The following is a 21,363-nucleotide window of genomic DNA, read 5'->3' as shown; positions in this document are numbered from 1 at the left end:
GAGAAGGATCTGAGACATAAAAATATATGCCCAAGAATTGAGGTTTTAGGATAGGACTCCAAATCATGTTGAGTGCAATTCCTCTGAAATCCTCCAGTTTGCTCAAGTTCTGCATAGGGACTTGATTATCAACATCGTTTAAAACAAAATCAGTGACAACAATAATATGTTTCAGGAATACATAGGACACAAGGTACTTCAATTTTCTCCTTTCCTCAACAGGTTTATTGCCTTTTAAGAAAATTTTTGTAAAATATAAATACAAAGGCAGAGAATTTACTTACAAAGTTAAAACACAGATTTCAAACATAAACACACGATTCAGAAAATTTTAGTTTTATGTACATTTTCAAGCAACCTCAACATATTATTGTTAGTTTTCAATATTTTACAGGGTACAGAAAAAAATAGCTCAAAGTCTTCTTTAAATAAGAGCATAAAATGTTTAAACATATAAACAATCCGGTTTGATGCGTGAAAACTAATTTCACAGCTTTTAAATTAGGATATAAAAGTTTCATACAATTAGTTGTTGTGTGTGGAAATGGTTTTAATTTATATTACACACTACTGGATTACATCCAATAGCATTTACCTGGCCCGAGCAGGTACTCTGTAAACAAAACATAAAACTACATCACCAAGTGCCTTTACCCAATTCGCTCCCCCAAACCAACCACACAATCCTGACCACACTTTTAACAGTTACAGCTTCTGTCCTCAGAGCTTTGTATGAAAGAAAGCCAAAGTGTGGATTTCCTTGTCCTCATTTTTTTTCTCCTTAAAAAAGAAAAGATGAGAAAAAGAAAAAAAAAAAAGTTCCAAGTAAAAACAAACATCCCAAAACATGTGTGCATTTGAAAGTAAAGAAACATCATAACAATTTCACAAAAACTGACTGAAGTTTAAAAAGAAAAAACATGTTTCTAAGTCCTTCCAATTGGAGTCACTTCTCTTATATAAAGAAGAGATATTTTCATATGTAATAGTGTCCTTTCTTTACAGAAATAGTCGTATTATGACACATATGCACAAGGATTAACACTATGACACACTGTACACGGCGGGCCTGGTGCGCTCACCAGTAGTCATCCGAGGTCATGTCGCTGGGGTGTAGCCACTCCACAGAGGAGCCAAGCAGAGCCGGCAGGTCGCTGGTGAATTCTACCAGGTCTAACAGCTCCTTGCTTTCAGGGTTGAAGGCTTCCAGGTCTTTGGAGCAAGAGAACAACAGACTTGCTGAAACCTGACGGTAAAACTCTGCCTCTGCAATTGTGACAACTTCCACATTTGGAAAATTGCAGCGGAATATGCGGGATGACATTTTCAATTTCTTAAGCACGTCTGAAAGCAATAGCCAATTTCGTGGCCTACAAAATAGAAAGGAGAGTGCTTTAGGCTTTCGGCAAAATTAAAAGAGCTTCCAACCATTAACTACCACTTGACCAGTCCCCACAGCTGTGACAAGGGCCAGTTACTTCTACTTCAAACTCCACCCCTGTCATTTCTCAACATACTCACTCCCTGACTGACTGGCCCCTTTCCAGATGAGGGAAAAGTCTCTACTGCTGGTGGTGGGGACTCTGGACTCATGTGGCTTTCTTAACAGAACACCTAGAGAGGACCAACCGATTCAGACAGAAGCCGAAGCCTCTGTGGGGGAGGCTCCTCACAACGCCCACCTCATTGCTCCTGTGGCTGACAGAGACTAACAGTTCACTGAAGCCCCACTCACCCAGCTTTGCTCTCAATTGGGTCATGACTGAGCATCCCAGTATGGTGGCCAAGGGCAGTGTCTGCATCCCAGCCCCAGAGGGGTTGATCTCTTATTTCCTCCTCCCACCCTCCAGGACATTTTAAAATAGAAAAGGCCGTCTCTCCTTTTCTTTCACATGTCTCCAACCCATCCCTCATCTCTTTTGGGAGAGACGCTTTTGCATCAGGGCACTGCAACTTTATGGGTTCTGCTACTAATAAATGTGGCTATTTGTAATCGCATATGGGTTTGTAGCTTCAGAGTCCGAGGAAGGTGTCATTCATTAAGCACCTTTGTTAACACACGACAGAGCGCAGGTCTCCTGATAATATATGCCCCAAGGGATTGGTCACCAGCTTGACCAGGAGGGGCGAGATTGGATCTAACCAAATCTGACAGCACACCAACATCCTAAGGATCACGTGTAATGACTTTCCTAACTCTAGTCTAGAAGGTACAATTTCAGTACAGCCCAGTTCACCGGAAGTACCCGGGAAGGCCCCCATGGTGGCATGTTGAGAGGGGCAGCTCCTAAGGAGGGCCCCTTCCCAAAGAGTTTAGTGACCGAAGGTGCCAACTCTTCCAAGAAATTTCAGTGACTGACTTCAATGCCCACTGGCCTCTGGGGCGTGACTGGCCTTGGTGGTGTCCTGATAGGGACAGTTTATACTATGCTGTGTTCCCTCACCCCCACTGGATATAATTAAACTTATATATACCTTTTTGGGAAAAGATTTACTGTGTTAAGTGAGATTCATGCACACTTAGAGCTCATTCACCCAACCTCGTCTGCTTGAAAGGAATTTCTAACCCTGACACCCCAAGAGCAGCTCAGCTTTGTTCTCAATCCAGTGGTAGCCATGCTCACCCTTGAGAGACAGACACTTGGATGTTGTAACACGGTAAGAGGGGGCTTTCTGAAAATTCAAATTCAAATACATCGCTATAGGCATCATCATCCTCCTCCAGGTCCTCTGGTCCTGGTGGGTTTGCCAAAACATCATATCCACTTTCATCATTTGGTTCTAACGCAGAGAAAAAAAGGAATCAGTGAGCCAGAGCGAGATCTCCACTGTTGTCAAACAGGACTCTAAATAGAACAAGAGCCTTGCCACCCCAGCCCTGTCTCCAGCACCCACCACCCACCTCCCCTCACCCACACCAGAATGTAACTCATTCACTTCCCACTGAGCCGAAAAGACCAATGGTGCTCACCACACACAGAGCTGCCATAGAAGTCCCAAGAGCCATTGGAGTCATCATCACTGCGACCCTGAAGGTCATTTAAATAATCTGGAAAGAAAAACATAACAAGATAAAATCTGCTGATGAGACCGAAATGCCAGCACAAGTTAGGGGTCATTTTTCCTAAAAATTCAGAACGGGCCGGTGTGTTGCTTCCTGGAGATCCCGCGACCCTCCCCTCCCTTCCTGCCCGTTGGTGCATTCTGCCACACCCTGTTCTCTGCAGCATCTGGCAAAGACCTACATACCACTCAAACAGGAGATGCAACTATATGAGCCACGCCTGAGGTTGAAAGGCATTTTTAGAAAACGCAACTAATTTTAGGAAATGTTTAAAACATTAGGACAAATAGATCAAAGCAAATATAGAATCAATGGCTAATCACCAAAATAATTGGCTTCACTACAGTACTATTTTGTACACCCCACAAAAGCCGAACACACTGCGGCTGTCCTAAAGACATGAAAACTCCACCATTTTACATTTCTCCCCAGTAAAGTCCACATCTGATTTTTGAACATTTCTTGAACTTTGTTATTCCCGTTTCTCGAAGGGACCTACCTGTTAAAAACCTTTCCATAAGTTCGCTGTGAGTCATTTTCATGATGGTTCTACCTGAGTACGTAGCCAGAGTGGGGTCAGCACCGTAGGAAAGGAGCAGGCGAACAATTTCCAAGTGATCATTCTCGACTGCGTCATGGAGAGGCCTAGAGAGAGGCACACAGTGGGAACTGAGCGTGTATACATCATGCTCATTTCCACTAACCACTATAGGCAAAAGTGGATGCAAAAAGCCATGTGTGCGATGTGTTCTAGGCACACTATTTCACCGAGGAGGCGTGCTCTGTCACTGCCATTCCAGATAGGGGAAACCGAGGCACAGTGACTGTCCAAGGTCAAGTTATGAATTAGCCTGCTATTTCTAGACCTAGTCCTTTCCAGAGCAGGGGAAGGACTACTTCAGGCCTAATTCTCAAATGCAAATCTATCTGAATCCAAGGCTGAAGGAGGAGTTCCAGACAAAAATGAAAATGTTTTCAAGAAATTTAAGCAGTGACACAATGTATGAAGATGACTTACACGGAAAAAAATAATGATACAACCATGACAGAAGTCAATACAACAAACTTTTTTTTTTCTTAAAGCCTACTCTTTTTTAAAAGAATGGTCGAGTACAGAAAGAGATGATTAGTGAAGACCCTCTGCAAACCTGACCCTAGGACCTTAGATCAATAATCAACCTTCTGGCCGAGAAGCTGAGGAGAAAGAAGAAACCTGGCCTGAAGCTGACCCAGACCGGTGCATTCTCAGGAGGGTACAAAGCCCTCTCACCCGCATCCACAGGGGGACGGAATGCTGCCCGCGGTCCCTCCTGAGGAAATGCTATTTAGAAACTGTGAAAGAGCAAACAGATTTCAGTTTTACTGTTTTTATGACTGCCCGGAAAGTCCTAGTGACCTGCCTGACAATAACCATCCCACTCACACAACCAGGAAGATGTTCAGACTGACTCTGACCTGAGCTGCGGACCCAACAAACCAAGGTCAAGGACAGAGGGAAGGCCAGGGATAAGGGGGGATCATGGCAGGTCCTATACCAAGCCGGTGGCCATGGGCCTCTGTCTGTACTCCCACGATTTTCATATTCACATGTACTTTGATTGTGTTGAAACAAGGAAGAGCCCAGGGTCTTAAAGCGCAGCACCACTGATTATTCATAAGGCCTCAACGTTTTCATGGGCTTTTGTCCACAGCATCTGACCAGGCCCACCCTTGAGACTTCCCAGTTGAGGGAAGTGACAGGCATACATATGCACACCAGTAGGAAGAAGGAGGGTCCCAAATGCCCCCCAGGTCCCCAGCTGAGGAAGAGGGGCCCTGATAGCGAAGGTTGGAGGTAATGATGAGTGTGACCTCAGAGTTGCTGAGAGGCCAGGCCTCAGCGTGGAGGACTGTGGAGATCACAAGGCCTCGGGCAGCAAGGAGCCCCTCAGCTTCTTCCTTTGGGCTATAGCGCAGAGCTATGCCAATTCAGAGAAAAAAAGGTTTTGAAGCAGCAACAAAATGTCCCGTTGGTCTCCATCTCGGCTGTATGTTGTTTTTTCTTCACTTTGAGTACTGGGCTAGCTTGGTCACTGAACTTTTAGAAAAAAAAAGTCAGAGACCAAGAAATTAAGGGAAAAGGCCAGGGTTTATAAAAACAACAACAAAAGTTTTACAAAACCGGAACCACAACGTAAGTTCAAGTGTAACACTGAAGCATACCCTACGTGACCCAGGGAAAGACACACACACACGCACACACACACACAATCAGTTTAGAAGCCAGAATCAATCCTACTAGGGTAAAAACGTGCTGCTCTTTTTCATTAAAGGAGTTAGAGATCACAGTCAGAAAAGCCCACGAATGCTTTCTAGTAGCATCTTGGGATGAGAGGAAAAAGAAAATGATGCTGAAAACCCCAGGACGTGTCATAAACGTTTAAAGTTATACCTAATTTGCCAGAAAGGTCTGATTCAACTCCAGAGGATTTTGTCATCAAGGTACTCACATGTCCCTCCCATCTTTCCTCCAGGGTTTCCTGCACACCCTGAGAACCACCACCTGTGCCCAGGCTGAACGAAGCCAGACCCACCACTGACCTGGTTCCATCCTGGGCGCTGCAGTTGACGTCTGCACCATATTCAAGGAGGTGTCGCACGATGTTGAGCCAGCCCCTTGCACAAGCTTCATGCAGGGCACAGTAACCTGCATTGTCTCGATGATTCACGTCACAAATCTTGTTCTCCAGGCAGTACAAGACCACTTCCTGTGGAGACGGGACGGGGGACCACCATCAGATCACTGCCAAATGCACCACGGAAGGGTGACCTCTCTGAAGCTTGGCAGTGCCCACTTTCAAAGACACACACCCTTGGGCCTGGGCAGGCAGAGGATGTCTGGGCTTGGTGCTGGGGCAACTGTACTCTAGGACTATGTCTGAAACCTGGCTCTGCTACTGCCCAGCTGCCTGGCCCGGGGTCAGAAAGAAACTTCTCCAAGCTTCCATTTCCTCCTCTGTGAAAATGAGGAGAATCACAGAGCCTACATAGGGGTGTTGAAAGGATATGATTAGATAATCCTACAAAAGCCCTTAGCCCAGTGCCTGGCATCATGTGCACAGAGGGATCCTGGTTGCTAATATCTTAAATGATGCATTAATACGTACAAGGGCATTCTAAATCAGTTAATTCAGTAGGCGACAGTGATGACAACACAAGCTCAGATAAAAGTACGGCCGAAGGGCTCACGCCAAGAGATTCGATGAGCTAGACCACACCTTGACTTAAGAGAGGGACACCCAGGAGGCTAGCTATGTTCTCACACCCTTTTTAGAAGGACAAGGAATCTGATCCTGGGCGGCAATGCTTCTTCTGATTTTATGCCAAGTAGAGTTAAAGAGAAATCTCTGGACATATACCATATATATCATCAAGAAACGACGTGAAATGCTTCAAGTCACCCCATTTCCTACTTTGCCTCACTCGCCACCCCACTCGGGGCTGAATCAATAGAATATTTTCATATTTGCCTAGGTTAAGGACAGAACCTGATACACCACGTACTACAACCTACACATTTTAAGAACTAGATAAAACAAGTCTATCCCTTCCACCTTTTCGGAATGTGCTCTGTGTCAACAGTTTGCATGAGAATCACTGTTGTTAATCTCACTTCTTCCGGTGCGTTAAAATATTAAAGGAACCTCTCCTGGTAAGCAGAACAGTAATTTATTCAACGTTTTATTACCTTGATTAAAAAGTTTTCCAACACAGAGAAGAATATCTGCCACCAGAAAACATGGTCTACTATTTTCCTACAAGTCACACCCAGCAAGAGCTGTGCGGTTCTGAGAATTGGGGGTAGGCAGAGAGCACGAGTGGCCCAACACACGGTTCACATGCTCAATGGGATCAAAGTGGGCTGCCCTTTGTGATGACTCTTTAATTACTCATCTGATAAATCTAAGACAGGGATCATCTAGCCTGCTCATCAACCCAAGGCAGGTTCTGAAAACCTGTATGCCTTTCTGGGACCCGTCAATCAAAGTGCTCACTCACTTGAGGGCTAACTAGAATGTTCCATATGTGCACCCTATAAGCCCAGTATTCCATCAGTGGGTAAACCTCCATCACTGCCGTCTTGCTTTAGGCTACAGTGGCAGCTCCCTTCCAAAACAAGAGGCAGAGGAGAAAAAGCATGCCCACAAATGCGTTTCTTCGTTCAGATCCTAACCTGCCAGAAAGCCCACAATCCTCTGGGTTCCCGGGCCACCTGCCCTGAGCGCTGGTATCCAGGATACCGCATGAAGCTGCTGCTCTTTTAGCAGGCCCTCACTAGCCAGACTCGAGTGGACGGCTGCAAGCTAATGAGCTGTGTGCCCCAGCCAGGGAGAGGCCCCGTCACGTGACTCCGGGATCAGGTCTGAGCGCCACCGACTGCTGTGCACAGATCAATTTACCCAGATCCCAGCGGCCTGCCTGCTGTCCTGTCAACCCAGGGTTTATTTGTTCTGACAATCATGGCCTTCACCTGGAAACCTTCATGGCTGCTAGGGCTGATTTGAGGGTAAGTCAACTCTCCTCCTGGAGGATGGCAGTAATGGCACTAATGGCCCGACAGCCAGGTCACACTTTAGTCATGGGCTGTCCTAGCTCAACAGTGGTGATTATCACTGTTTACACCGTACTTCTCAGGTCCTCAAATGAGAATGCCTCTGCTATCCCACGGTAATGTAGGAGATACCCGGAAGGGAAGGTGGGACTGCTCTCGTTTGATATTTGGGGAAATTAACGCCCAGAGAGGTTAAACCTCAAGTTCAAATTAATGAGAAAAGTACTAGACCTACAACTCACGTCTCTTGGTACCTGATCCACTGGGAAGACTCAAAAGTCCCAATCACCAGCCCCAGCTCGAGGGCTGCAATCCAGCTCCCTAATCCAGCATCGCTAGACCCTCTTTGTTGGGGGTCAAGTGGACTAACTACACCGTCCTGGCTGGGAGGGCAACCTCTAAATGGATGGCAACTGCCATCAACAACAGTTAGAGAGAATGGCTAAGAGGCCAGACAATTTGTCTACCCAATAGACTTCTTGGTTTATTTTCTACACTAGAAACGGGAGGGGCTGACAGGCAGTCCACCCATTCCCAAACGAAATCCCACTGTTTTTGTTGGACCATTCTCTGTTAAGCGGCTATAAGCCGAATGCCATTAACCGTAAGATGTAACCATAAAGGCCATAAACCCGACATTGTTAATTAATTAAACGCCTCATTAACTTTTTTAAAAACATGATTTATTCAATTCATAGAAAATTTAACCATCACCACGAAACACACAAGCATGTGATGGCACATGCGCATTTTAAACTAAGGAACAGCAGCCTTTTACAGGACGGAAAAGGTTTGGGCGTCTCTGGCCATTCAGGTGTTGTCTTTAATGCATATGTGGGGACAGAGTGTTTCCCAATCTCAAGAACCAGATGAACATGACACAAAGCTCGGACAGCCTTTTCCTGCATATGGCATCTTCGGCTAAGCAGTATGTGATAATGGTGAAGGCCAACTTCAGGAAAACCCTTACACTAATGCTGTGCAGTCCAACTGCACCTCGACCAGGTTAAGGAGATTAATTGTCCTTCCACTTGAACAGGCTGAAATCTCCACATGTGACCTAGCCACCTTAACAGGTTTAAATCTCACACGTGATCTTGCCACCATCCCAACACTTTCAATTTGGCAAAGAAATCCCAGCTTTCACCCTGGTTACCTGTGAAATGTACATACTGCAATTTACACTTGAGGAGACAAAAATCAGTAATCCTTATACACACACCCTCATGGCCTCATGTACCACCAAAGGCCTGGTAGCCTACAAAAGTACGGAGCTCTTGCTCCTTGGTTTGGACCCAGCTCTACCCAAACAAAAAATGGAAACTGCTACTTAGAGGACCAACAAGGGTCTCTTGAGGTCTCTGGTCCCAAAGGGAGTGAGACTAGTGAAAATGATGCCAAGTGCAAAGGCCAGGCCAGGGCCTCAGAGAGATGGAGCCCGTGAGCCCTGCACTGTGCAAACCATTAAGCCCTCCCTCCACTCTGGTGCTTGCTGATTTTCTCAGTCCCCGTTAGCCATCACTGGAAGGGAATGCTCGTATGCAACATCCACCGGTCCTCTTAGGTACTAAAGCTCTCAGCTCACAGGATACCACTGGCCGCCGCTTGGATTTCATTTGCAAGTAACTGACCTAACTGTACCAAATCATTCCAGAGAGCTCTCTTCAAGATAATCAAGAGATGTCAAAAAACAAGAGACACGTTGATACAAACCACAACCAAAAATACCCTGAGCTAAGAAAACGCTGGGGCTTCAAAGGACGATCCCACAAGGGTGTTAGCCTACTTCCAACTTCCTCCCTATGCAATCATTCCTCAGGGACTGATTCTGGGTGGGGGTGGGGAGCCTGCTGCTGGGCAGTCGTACCAGGAAGGGCTAAAAGGCATAATGGACAGCAGCAGAGCTGGTTGAGGTGTGAGAGCAAGGGTTCTGGCCAAATCCTGGGCGTCTGCAGCCGAGCCCAGGCCAGCCTCAATCCTGCCACCTCCACACATCTGCATGCAGCTTGCCGAGCCACATTTTATTTTCACCTTTCAATTTCCAAAGGGCTGATGCCAGCATTAAAAAAACGTCTTTGCCCTGTGGGCTACTGCATCACAATTTCAAGTCACAAGTGTGGTGGGGGAGCCTCCCCGGAACAGTGGGAGCCATCTATCTAGCAGGGGGTTGCACTGTAAAGCGGGCAATTCCAGTGCGAGCCAGTCCTGGAGAGCTTAGGCAGAGGGGTGAGCTTTGGAGCCAGACAGCAGGGGCTGAATCTGGACCCTCCCACCTATTCCCTATGCAGTAGTGGGTGATGCCATTTAATCCCTCTGCGGCTCAGTTTCCTCAGCGGAAAGCGGGGATATTACTAGTTACTATCACATGAAGTGCTTGAAAGGGTTAAATGAGTTTTTTTTTTTTTTTATGGGCCCATATATGAGTCTGAATAGACTCAATGGCAACTGGTAAGGTTTTTTTTTTTATGGACCATATATAAGAAGAGCCCTAGTGGTGCAGCGGTTTAGCGCTCAGCCACCAACTGAAAGGTCTGCGGTTCTAACCCACCAGCCACTCCAGCTGCTCCACTGGAGAAGATGTGGCAGTCTGCTTCCGAAAAGACTGCAGCCTTGGAAACCCTGTGGGGCAGTTCTACTCTGTCCTAGCGTCACTGTGAATCAGAATCGACTTGACAGCAATGAGTTTGGGTTTTGATGGACCGTACGGGTCTAGAAAGAGCACATAGTCAATATAAGCTATCGGTCTTGTCGGCCGTGCTGGTTGGGGACTGTGGGGATGGGGAGGCAGAGGGGCAGAGAGTCCCCCTCCTCCTGAACCCAGCTCTTCCCTCCTGGGGTTCCCTTGGCCTTTCGCAGAGAGCAAATGCTCAGGTCTGCTCCTCCCCGCCGCTTCCCCCACAGGAGCCCTCTCCACCCAAACAGCACAGGCAGCCCCAAACCCAGCAAGTCATCTCATCTCGCTCATCAGAATCCAAAAGGGCTCATTAAAATTCCCCCAGTCGCCAAGCCCTGGGTTATGTCAGATTTTGTATCAGAGATAAGCGAGTGAGACTGGAGGATGCCGAAGAAGCCTACCTGCCCGAACATGAACTGAACATCAGAGAGGCCTTTCTTTTCACACCGCCATTGAACGTGCCACCAAAGAGACAGCGGTGGGGCAGGCTAACACAAACATCCTGCTGGAAAGCCTGGCCCAGCCCCTCATGGAGGGGGAGAGGTGGGCTCTGCTCCAAGACTCCAAGTGCGCCCCCCTCCACCAGTGTGGGAGCCCCCCCACCCACTGCGTGGCTTCTCACTCCAGAACACCCACAGGGAGACTCACCTCGTAGCCAAGCCGGGCAGCCCGCTGCAGGAGGGTCTCACCAGCATTCTTATTGACAATCAGTCTCCGGGCTTCAGGTGGCATCGGGCGCGACTGTGTCGTCTCTTGAGGGGAAGTTGCACGTGGCAGCTGTGAGGACTGGGAAGCTGGGAGAAACTGTTGCAAACGGTCAAAGGGCTTCTGCTCCTGCTTGGCTGGTGACAGATCATAGTCTGAAGTGGGCTCTGGTCGCTTGCGGAATCTTCGGACGGTCACCTGTCACAAAACCAGGCAGTGCACACAGGTAAGGCCATGTTTCCCAACACCCCCCTCCTTCCTGTCTCCTTTCCAGGTTACAAATCCCAGTGGAGGAATGCTTTTTCTTTATGGGGGGGGAGGGGCATCAAAGGGGAGGGGTTTGAATCTTTCTTGTTGGAAACTTCACCCTACCCTCCCAAACCCCTAAAAAGACATACACCTCTAGGACAGGATAGCGATGTTTAGGGGAGGAATCTCTGTGAGCAGCAGGCTGGTGGGATGTGCTTGCACAGGCCCGTGGGGGGGAAGGGGGAAGGTCAAGAGGTACCTTGCCGTCAGCATTCTCCACGTAGTAGTCTCCTGTCAGTGACAGGCCCCGCCTGGGTTCCTGAGGTATCAAGTGCTTAGTTTTGCACAGTCTCTTCCCGGATGGCTTCTCGCTGCTGTCGGTGTATTTCTGCAGCAGGGAGGCGGCCTGGCAATCCTCGTCTTCGTCTGTGCACAGCACATCTGTCTTCTGGCTTTCTTTAATTTTCTGCTGTTTGGCAGGCAGCCTCGAGGCTGGCGTACAGCTTGGCTGGGTCTGCTTTTTGCCGTTTGCATTGGTGGATGAAAGGCTCTTCATGGGCGGAGAGCCGGAGAACACAGGCAAGCCTAAATACGGAGGGGGGCAGGCGGGCGGGCAGGAGGGAGGGGGAAAAGAAGCAGGCATTACACAGTTGTAGCCGGTATGGAAAGAAAAGCCCATTGTTAACACTGATCACTGAAGTGGCTTCAGTTTTTAAAGATATACCAATTATGTTTTCAAAGCATTAATATTTTAATTATCCCACATTCAAATGGCAAATAGGTTAACCCACAAGACACCAAGTGGGAAGTTTCTTCAAGGGGCCCAGACAAGTGGGCAAAAGCCAGCTCTTCCTGCTCTCCCGCCCAGACCCACTGGAGCCGGTGCAGGATCTTCCAAAGGCAGGCCAGCCTGGGTGCTCAGGGCCCAGACAGGAGACAGCCTGAGGCTGCAATGCGGGCACTGGCAAGCTCCCGGGGCCACCTGAACCCCACTTCCAGCTGGGTGAGGCAGATGGGGAATTCAAGCTCCCCTCTGCCCACTGCACTCCTCACTGTAGGTTTGGAAGGAAGTGGGGAGGGATGGGCAAGGGGGTGTGAATAGACATCATGGAAGAAGTTCCTCATCTGCCACATTCTAATCAGAGTGAACTTCTATGGCCCTAAGGGCCCCTCCGTGGCGCAGGGGACCCACCCTCTAGGCATGCCTCACAGGACAGTAGAGGGGCAGCCTCACATACCTTGTTCATTGTCATTGGATTTGAGGGACTCTTCCGACCAGCTTCTATTGCCTTTGGCCTCTGATCTTTTCCTGCTGGGTTTCTCTTCGGTGATGTTATTCCCCTGGGCAGTGACCTCAGGCTGAACTGCCTGGGTCACTTCCTTCCTGTTTTGTCGGCCAGGTTTGCTCTCTGCTGGTGACACTTGGTGCTCCCAGCGTTCTCTAAGGTGCAGCAAGTGGCGTTGCTTTTTAGGATGGAGCCCTGTTAATTCAATGCACACCTTCAGGTTGGTCAGCTCATTATAATGTGGGTCTTCTAAGTGGTTAGAGGAATTGTTTGTCATTTCCCTCTCAGGCCAGTCATCTAATGGAAAAATAACTACAAATTAATCAAAAAGCCCCCTCGGGGAACAAACTGTCTTATGCATCACTAATGGGGCAGGGGAAGGGGAGGGGCGTGGTCACTGCCTCTGCCTGAACAAGTCACCAAGTCTTGGGAAGCAGGCCTAGTTGTCTTTGGCCATCTTTAGGCTTGAGCTCCTACATCTGGCTTTGGGGGAGGGGAGGTGCAGGTGGTTTCCTTAGGCTCCAGGTATCCAAATCCCTGGAGCTCCTGGGGGCCTTGCGCTCACTGAGAAGAGCTAGGAGGCAGCACCCTGTGTCTAGGCGGGCAGCGTGCCTCACACCCACACCTACACATCCGTCTACCTCTGGCCGCATGCACAGGCCCCCAAGCAGACAGCCGAAGCAGACCAAGCTCACCTTTTGAGACCCGTCTCCGCTTGGCTTTTAGCAGGGGGTCCTCTGGCGTATCTTCCACAGCGGTCTCATTTTGGACGGTGTCCCCTGAGACTTTGCGTTTTCTGTCTAGTCGGAGGGTGGGACTGTGGGGCATGTCCACAGCCACTGGGTCAGTGGGCGGCTCGCTCAGAGGCTGCCTCTCCACGAAAAACTTCTCCACAGGGAGATCTTTGTCTTCCTGGGCTTCAAAGGGATCAAGTTTGTTCCCAGCACTATACTCGCCTGGGGGGAGGGGAGACAAGACAAATGAAGAGCCAAAAGGCCACCGCAAGAAGGAAGGACTTGGGGAGCAGGCGGGACCCTTATGCCCAAGGTGGTTGTTGCTGTTAGGTGCCATCGAGTTGGTTCCAACTCAAGGGCATCTGCTATTATTGATAGAGCCTTCTGTGGAGACCAGAGCCCATAGCCATTCGAGGCATAAGAACCTCAGAAACAGAACTCTCCAAAGGGAGGGCACACGGAAGACAATCAAGAAGTAAAGCAGAATGCAGGTGGTACACCAGACCCACAATTTTCTTTTTCTACCTTTTCATAGCTGGGGGCGTGAGGGAACCAGAAAGGAGAGAGGGCATCAACACTCTCTTAAGGGGGAAAAAAAAAGAACATGAAGTTCTTTCCTTCAGCAGCTAGATCCAACCAAGCCAAGGCTAACCTAAAAATCTCTGTGGAAACATCTGCTGAGGTTATTATGCTGAAATAAACTGAAGGCTGATGATGTAACAGTGAGACCAAAGATCCCCAAAATGGCACCAACAGAAGGGATAACACCAATATTCACTTGGGTCAACAGGGGAGATGATGAAAAAAGGGGACAGGTCCTTTGTGGGCAGTGATGGGTGTCTCCTGGAGGGCTCCAGGCTCGCAGAGGCAGGCTGCAGCTGCCTTCAAAGAGGCAGAGAGAGGCAAGAAGCTAGGCAGACCAAGGGTACTGGGAAGAGAGTCCTGGAAAGGCCAAAGGCAAGTCGTTCTAGCCCATGCACAAGTTCAGAGGCAACATCAAATAACTTAATCTGATCACTGCGCCTCACCCTGTCCTCTTTCTCACACATGTGGAGGGAAAAGCTAAACCAAGGGACTGCCCCCACTTCCTGTCCTAGAAGGGAAGCTTCTTCCTGTCCAGAGGAGGCCCTCCAGAGCCCAGCACCCCAGGGACACCCACAGTGACATGAGTCACCCCGGCAGGCATTCCTTCCTTCACACTTCCGCATCCAAGAGAAATCCCTGGACAAGCTGCTATCCCCAGCCCTGCCACGTGTTACCTATCATATACTAAGTCAGCACCTGCTACCTCTGCTCACTCTAGCACCCACCACTCAATCCTCTCGGCCCAACATCACTTCCTACTTTTACTCCAGCCTAAGAACTAACTCATCAACTGCCTTGCTGGTTGCATTCTTTCTAAGGTACAATAAAGTATTAACAACGATTACTTCATAATCACTATAGCATTCAGGAGTTCATCCTCATCCCGCCTAAAATGATCCTGCGCTTCACATCACCAGGAAGATAGGTTTGGTATTTTGGGAACACTGAGCTTAGTGATACAAGTTAATTTCTACATCAGATACTAAACCTATGCTGCCCATCCTCCTACCCTAGTGTCCAAATGGCACTCCCATTTCTGACCAGCTGGGCTCACCCCCTGGTGAACCTTCTCTTGGCAGCATTCCCAGCATCGTGTCAGTCATTTCTGGTGGTGAGCTTCACCCTGGCCTTAGCTAGCCTGTCCCCTCAACCGTGGATGGAGTGCATTCACCTCCTCTTCAAGGGTTTCCTAAGGCAGGACGAGACCGCTGGGGCTGAGTCTACTCTTGGAAAGGAATGGCTGAGCCTCCCAGCTCACAGTGGTCCACCATATGGTCTGGGAAAACTGGAAAGCCAGGCAGTAAGAGTCCATGACTTAGCAGCCAGGCCCACCCTCCACTCCCGGTCTCTGGGATACACCTGGCACTGGTGGGCATCAAAACAGAGCCAACACAGGCCTTTTGTCACGGCAGGGTCCTAACACATTGCTCATTGGTGGCGGTGGTAGCAGCAGCAGGAGAAAACACACAGAATCCCCTAAACCCCTGCATACAAAACTCTGCAAACAAGAGGACCGAAGGACTAAGTGGTGGCCAGGAGACGAGCACAGGCGGGCTGCAGGTCCTCCTCTTGTCTGCTCTGCGACCCTCTTAACCACACTAGCAGTAACAGCGCCACTTTACAACTCGGCCCCCTTCAGCTGTAAAATGGGAATTACTGTGAACCTCCTCCCAGGGGTGGCCTTCATAAACACAGGCTAAGCATCGCCAATGGAAAGGCCAGAGAACCCGCTTTAACAAAAAGATGCTGTGACTCTCAAACCAGCTGGCATTCAAGCCCCTTTATTTATTTATAAGATTTCAAGATATGACCCCTGTTTACTATGTCATTGGACTTCCCTAGTCCAATCCGTCTTCCCTAACAGTCCTGTGGGAGGGGGCGGGCACACAGTGTGAAAATGTAAGAGTGATCCGAAGACCCACCATGTTGTGCAACTGTACCGTTAGGTTAAAAATGTACTTTTCCCCACTTTGGGTAAGGAAGATGGTTTCACACCAGGTGGTTTGAAAGCTAAGTTAGCTGGTGATGTCACAATGCCTTTCAGAGTCACAATCAAACAGCAGTTGAACCGGTGTGGGGCCCCACCCAAAATGAGCTCCCCTCCCTAATCAGATTAAGAATCCATTTCCAGATTCAGCTTGGACATTTCATATTTGGACTCCAGGTTCCACGTAGTCCCCTTTCTCTGGAACAGTCTAGACCAAGTCTTTCTCGGAGAGAAGGTTTTCCACTTAAGTTTTCCCTTCAGTGCAAAGTCCATATTCCCTGCCAACTTCCTTCCTAACAGTGAGATGAGCTCATTATCTCACCTACCCAACCTTCTGCCAAAAGGCCAGCATCTTTTGCCCATAGCAAGCCACCTGGAGAACTTGTGGTCATTATTTTCATAGACCTGAGTGTGCAGTGACCGACTGGGGACCTCATCTCCCTGCTCCACAGGTCACTGCCCCTTGTAAAACAAGAGCACCCCCCTATAAGATGAGCCCTTCCTGCCTGTTTCGTTTCGTACAGCCCTTCTGGGTTCCCCATCTGGTAAACAACCCCCCACTGCCAGTGGAGAGGGCTCACCTTCACACACTATCGCCTGTACCCCCACTCACGGGGAGGCTGGGGGGTGAGTTTTTGCCGCTGTGGGATTGCGCTCCTGTGCTTATGGTCTGGGAGGCCACAGATGACCCTACAGACCTTCCTCTCCTGCCTGGTCACGAGGGACCCATGTCTGTGGTTCCTCATCGTGGACTATTATCAGGAACCCTGGACTGCTAAATTCGGTGTTCACCGAAATCACACCCGCCCACACACACGGTTTAGCTGCTTTTTTCTTCCACTTCTCTGAGAGGATCTTTTCCCAAACTGGTTCCACCCCAGCCCCCCTCCCAAGGCATTATGAGGAAAAACTTAAAAGAAGTGAGACTTTTTCACTACAGCGTCTCAGGGCAAAGACTGATTCCCCTAAGGGAAGCCAAGACCAGGCCATTTGCTGGTATAGCTTAAGCAGTCCAGTAATAAAACTGAAGACCACCCACCCTGACTGCCCAATATACACACAACCACCAGCTACCAGTGGAAGGCTCCATGTTACATTCTTATACACCTCAACTTGGGCTCCACACATGAGGCTATTTCAACCACTAACCAACCACAGGATTACTGTTGAGGGCATATGCGAAAGGAGCAAAGCCGATAGGCAGGGCTCCTAACCATCAGGTTCTACCATCGCTGCTACTTTTGGCCCTTTTAAAAGCAAGAAGCCATGTGTCCTTGATCACGCAACCTAGGCAGATGTGAGCAGACGTGAATGCGGCTGGGTTGGTTGTGGTTTAACACTTGTTCCCTGCAGCAGCACTATCATATGACTCGCAGCACACGCATCCCATAATTTATCGTGGTTGTGCCACAGCAGTGCCTCACAGAAGCATCTCCATGGCAACATTTACAAGTCGCCGTGGCAACAAAGCAACCTCACCACTGTGGTAACCATGCCCAGAGAGTCCCAAACAAGATGGGAGAGTATTAAGACATTTGAGGGCTACCCATGAGTTAAACTCTCTCCTCTGCAGGTAACCATCACCTCTAGCAGAGGCTAACCTTGTTAAAACTTACACACTCTATGGAAAAGGCACTGGGAATCTCTCTGCTCCAAATTCAGAGTAGTTTACGAAACACGCAGGTGCTCTGCCAGAAGTTTCCTGAACTAAGTTATGTGAAGCCCTTGTACTGCTCCTCGCTAATTAAGAGCACCCCCTACAAGATGAGCCTTCCCTGTCTGTCTCGTTGTCCAGTTCCCACCACAGTAATGCCACTGAGTAGGGCCTAGGTCAACCCAAGCCAAGTGGCTAGCAAGGAAAACGGTCACTTCATGCTCAAAAAAGGAAGGGAACCAACACTTCTTTGTCCTCCCCATCTTTGAAATGCCACTGAGAGTTGGTTCCTAGCGGCAAATGGCCTAATGAACTTTGAAGTATGAGGCTCTTCCTAACTCATTTGTTGAACTTCTAACTAAAATACAAACTTAATCCCGCTGCCCATACTATCATAAAGAGTAAATGAAAATTCTGACCATTGTGTTTCAAGTTAACTAACTTTTCTCAAACAAACCCTTCCCAAAAAGACACACCCGCCCCCAGGTGGCAGAAGCATCCACCCATCTCAGGTGCTTTTTGGAGGCAAGACCCGAAGTTACTAGTGCCTCCAGGAGTGGAGGGCTGCCTCAGAAGGGGGAAGGCTTCTGGGAAGTGTCCCACACCCTTTTTGTGACCCCTGCCCTCCCCAAATCTCTACCCCAGCTCACATCTGCTCACAGCTCAGTTCTCTTGCCACACTGACACCCAAGGCAGGTGTGGTGGCCAAAAGGACAAGAAAGTCCAGTTAATTTGCAGCTGAACAGATCCAGCACTGGCTGTCCAGGCCAAGACCCTAGCCCTGGATGAGGTGGGAGCAGCAGCAGCATGGCTTGCTAGGCCTGTTCTGGGTGCTCTGGGACAGAGCCAATTGGACTGAAGCTTGGAGGGGTCTAAGGGTAGGAAGAAGAGACCTTGCTCCTCATTGGCTACACCGTGTTCTCTTCTCTAGGTTCAGCAAGAAAGACAGGGAAGGGCACAAACTTCTCAGGGAAGAAGGCAGGGGAGATCCTGAGCTGCTACCGCCACTAGATTTTAAGGGCAGTGGCCACCCTGGGCCTGGCCATCTTAAAAACCAAAGGTTAAGAATACTTGAGGCTGACCTATTTCTTGCCCCCCTCCTCCAGCCTCCCTCACCATCCACGCAGAACCTGTTTTCCCTCCCCTAGAAGCACCTTCCTGTCAACTCGGCCTCATCCCACTTCTACCAAGTCTCTGAGAAACCGAAGCAACTCAGATGGGAAATGCATCAGAGGAGAAAGCTTGCTCTTTTCTACTTTACTGAAGGACAGTTTGGACCCTCCTTTCCCCATATCCAGCTCTTTGCCCTCAATCCTCTGAGGTAAAAAGGAGTAAGGAAACCTTTCCTTCAGGTACACCAAGAGTCCCTCACACTTGGGTAAGGCCATCATTTATTAGCAATAGTACTCGCTCTTCCTTGGGACTAACTTTGAACAAACTGGTCTTGGTTTGGCTTCGGGAGAGAGAACCCTGGCCCTGGCTGGTGGCCTTTGTCTGTCTGAGCCAAGGAAGGTCTGGGGGTTGAGGGAGCAGTGTGAGGAACATGCTCTCCCAGACCACAAATTCTCTCAAACTCCATCAGGCACTGGGGCATGGGTGGGAGCACCAAACCTAGGATTGCTCCAATGGCAGAGCTCTCAAATGTACCCAGTGTTCCTGACTGTCCTGTCTCAGGAAGGTTTTACACACCCTCTCTCCTCAATGTTCACTCAGACACCTTTGCCAGTGAGGTTTCAGAGGTCCGGAGCAGGCCTCAGGCCTAAATCACACACACTGAAAAATGAGGAGCAAGGCCCTCACCACTTGCTGCCAACACATTTTATCAATTGTAAGCAAGCCTGAAGTCGACCACAGTGGGAGGGAAGAGAGTGACTTGAGGAAAGCGCTAGATGGCTTTTCTCTCCACAGTTCGCCTCCCAAAACATAATCCGCCCTCTGTCTGGTGGAAAGAACACCCTCATTTATGCCGTGCTTGCTTGGATTATGTTGCCAATTCCTAATGGTGGCAAACAAACCTGACACAGTACAATGATTATGCTCCTCTTCATGGTGGCTTCACCACCCTTGCTGCCACTTCAACGAAACCTGTGCCTTTGGAGGGAAAATACTAGAACTGTCCATTGCCTATCAGGCTGTCAATACTCGTAGGGGCGGAAGGGAGTGGGGAAATGAGGAAAACCTATGGTGCCTTTGGCTAGAAAGTGTAATTCCACTGTTACAAAACGAAACATGTCTGAACCACACCTGACCTCTAGCATTGCCATGCCTCTGCTACATTGTGTACTCTCCCACTAACTCTCCCAACTAGACTGTGTTTCTAACTATAGGACAATAACCTCTCCTAGATGCTTCATTCCTGGAGGACACAACATTCAAAAAGACAATCAGCCCTTCATTTCATGGGTAGCAAAGCAGTCCCTTTCTACGAAGCAGACACTAACTGGACCCTGGGCCATTGGAAGTGAATTGCTTCCTCTCATCTCCCTCTGCTCAAGAACACTTTCAGGTTAACAGGAGGATTGCCTTGTTCTCGCCAATGTGGCAACACACACAAGTCACTCGGGTTTACTTACATCTCTCACTGTCATTCTGGTCTGCAATGGCCTCCTCCAGGGCGACCGACTTTGGCTTTTTGTCCTGATTTCCTTTCAGCCTCTCCCAGTCTGCTGGGCTGAATTTGCACACCTCGGAGTCTTTGGTTGCTGGGTGGCCACCTTCTCGCTCTTTCATCTCCAACTCGGAGAAGCGCATCATTGCACGCTAGAAAGAGAACGGAGATGAAAAAAAAAAAAAAAACACCACCTTACCATAAAAGCTAGTTCATTGGCCTTACCTTAACGGAAATTATTTTCAAAGAAAATTTTGCCCAAAACCAACCACAATTTATGAGGTACAACTCAGATACTTTTTAAAATTTAACAGATAAAATATAAGAGTATCTATATGTAAGGAGTCACACATTCTTTTCATAAAGTTGTATGTGCAGAGATTTATATGTGGTGTGTATGTATGTCCATACATACACCATCGCAAAGAGACAGACATTCTCTTTTGAAGATAAATAAAACAAAACAAAAACACAACGCAAAGAAAACAAAACAAAAACACAACAGAAAAGAAACAAAATGCACAATGAATAAAGACGACCATGGCCCACAAACTTCCCTTTGCATATTTGGAAATGAAATTTAACTCAAAAGGTTTATGTAAGATTCTAGTAATAAAAATTTGAAGAACTGACCTCACAGTAAGCAGCGGGTAGACATAAAATACTGTCCTCTTGTAATCCTTCCATCTATGTAATTAAAATGGGCACTCAATGGATCATTTAGATAATTTCATCCATTTTTATAAGCATAAACCAATTTTTTTCTTAACATTGCAAAACAATTTGGCTTTATTCATCTTTTAATTAAAAGTAAAATATCTTAGGAAATTCCTATACAACATCTATCGAATTCACTAGCAAGTTAAATACATACTCTCTCCCTTCAAGCGAGCTTTTCTTTCCTCTCTCTCTCTCTTTTTTTTTTTTTTTGGTGAAAAAAAATTGCACGAATCCCACAGACATGCGGCTGCTACACATTTCCACCAAGTATCACGTAAGGCACTCTAAGCAGCACTTCTAGCCATATTTGCTATCTTACAGTAAAGGCAGAGAAATCAAAGCAATTGATAGGTAATCATCATGCAATCTTTAGATATCCTTCACAATATTTACAACTTACGTTATCAGCTTTCGAGTGGAGTTCTTTTAAAAGCTACAGAATAAGTTAATGTAGCCACAGACACACGAATCTCCTTAGTGTTACCACTCACATCCCCTTACTGGGC

At 48.2% G+C, this 21,363-nt stretch overlaps 1 protein-coding gene across 10 annotated transcripts in view; it reads right to left on the bottom strand.

Moving 5' to 3' along the window:
• Positions 1-202: 202 nt before the first annotated feature.
• Positions 203-21,363, bottom strand: part of BCOR (BCL6 corepressor) — a 125,735-nt gene continuing 104,574 nt past the window's right edge. For 7 of the 10 annotated variants that reach the window (XM_049871399.1, XM_049871401.1, XM_049871396.1 and 4 more), the window contains exons 5-15: positions 20,771-20,824; positions 20,103-20,289; positions 13,265-13,525; positions 12,522-12,866; positions 11,543-11,868; positions 10,978-11,232; positions 5,645-5,811; positions 3,564-3,709; positions 2,972-3,049; positions 2,625-2,781; positions 203-1,370 (exon numbers count right to left, since the gene is read on the bottom strand). In XM_049871399.1, coding sequence (XP_049727356.1) covers positions 1,079-1,370; positions 2,625-2,781; positions 2,972-3,049; positions 3,564-3,709; positions 5,645-5,811; positions 10,978-11,232; positions 11,543-11,868; positions 12,522-12,866; positions 13,265-13,525; positions 20,103-20,289; positions 20,771-20,824 — 2,268 coding nt within the window. In that variant the 3' untranslated portion in view covers positions 203-1,078. The remainder of the gene's footprint in view (positions 1,371-2,624; positions 2,782-2,971; positions 3,050-3,563; positions 3,710-5,644; positions 5,812-10,977; positions 11,233-11,542; positions 11,869-12,521; positions 12,867-13,264; positions 13,526-20,102; positions 20,290-20,770; positions 20,825-21,363) is intronic. The other 3 variants (XM_049871403.1, XM_049871402.1, XM_049871404.1) reach the window with 3 other exon arrangements.

The sequence above is a fragment of the Elephas maximus genome, chromosome X (genome assembly GCF_024166365.1).
Source record: "Elephas maximus indicus isolate mEleMax1 chromosome X, mEleMax1 primary haplotype, whole genome shotgun sequence".
NCBI classification, from domain to species: Eukaryota; Metazoa; Chordata; class Mammalia; order Proboscidea; family Elephantidae; genus Elephas; species Elephas maximus.
The sequence above is the reverse complement of the archived record's forward strand: the minus strand, read 5'-3'. Positions and strand labels throughout refer to the sequence as shown.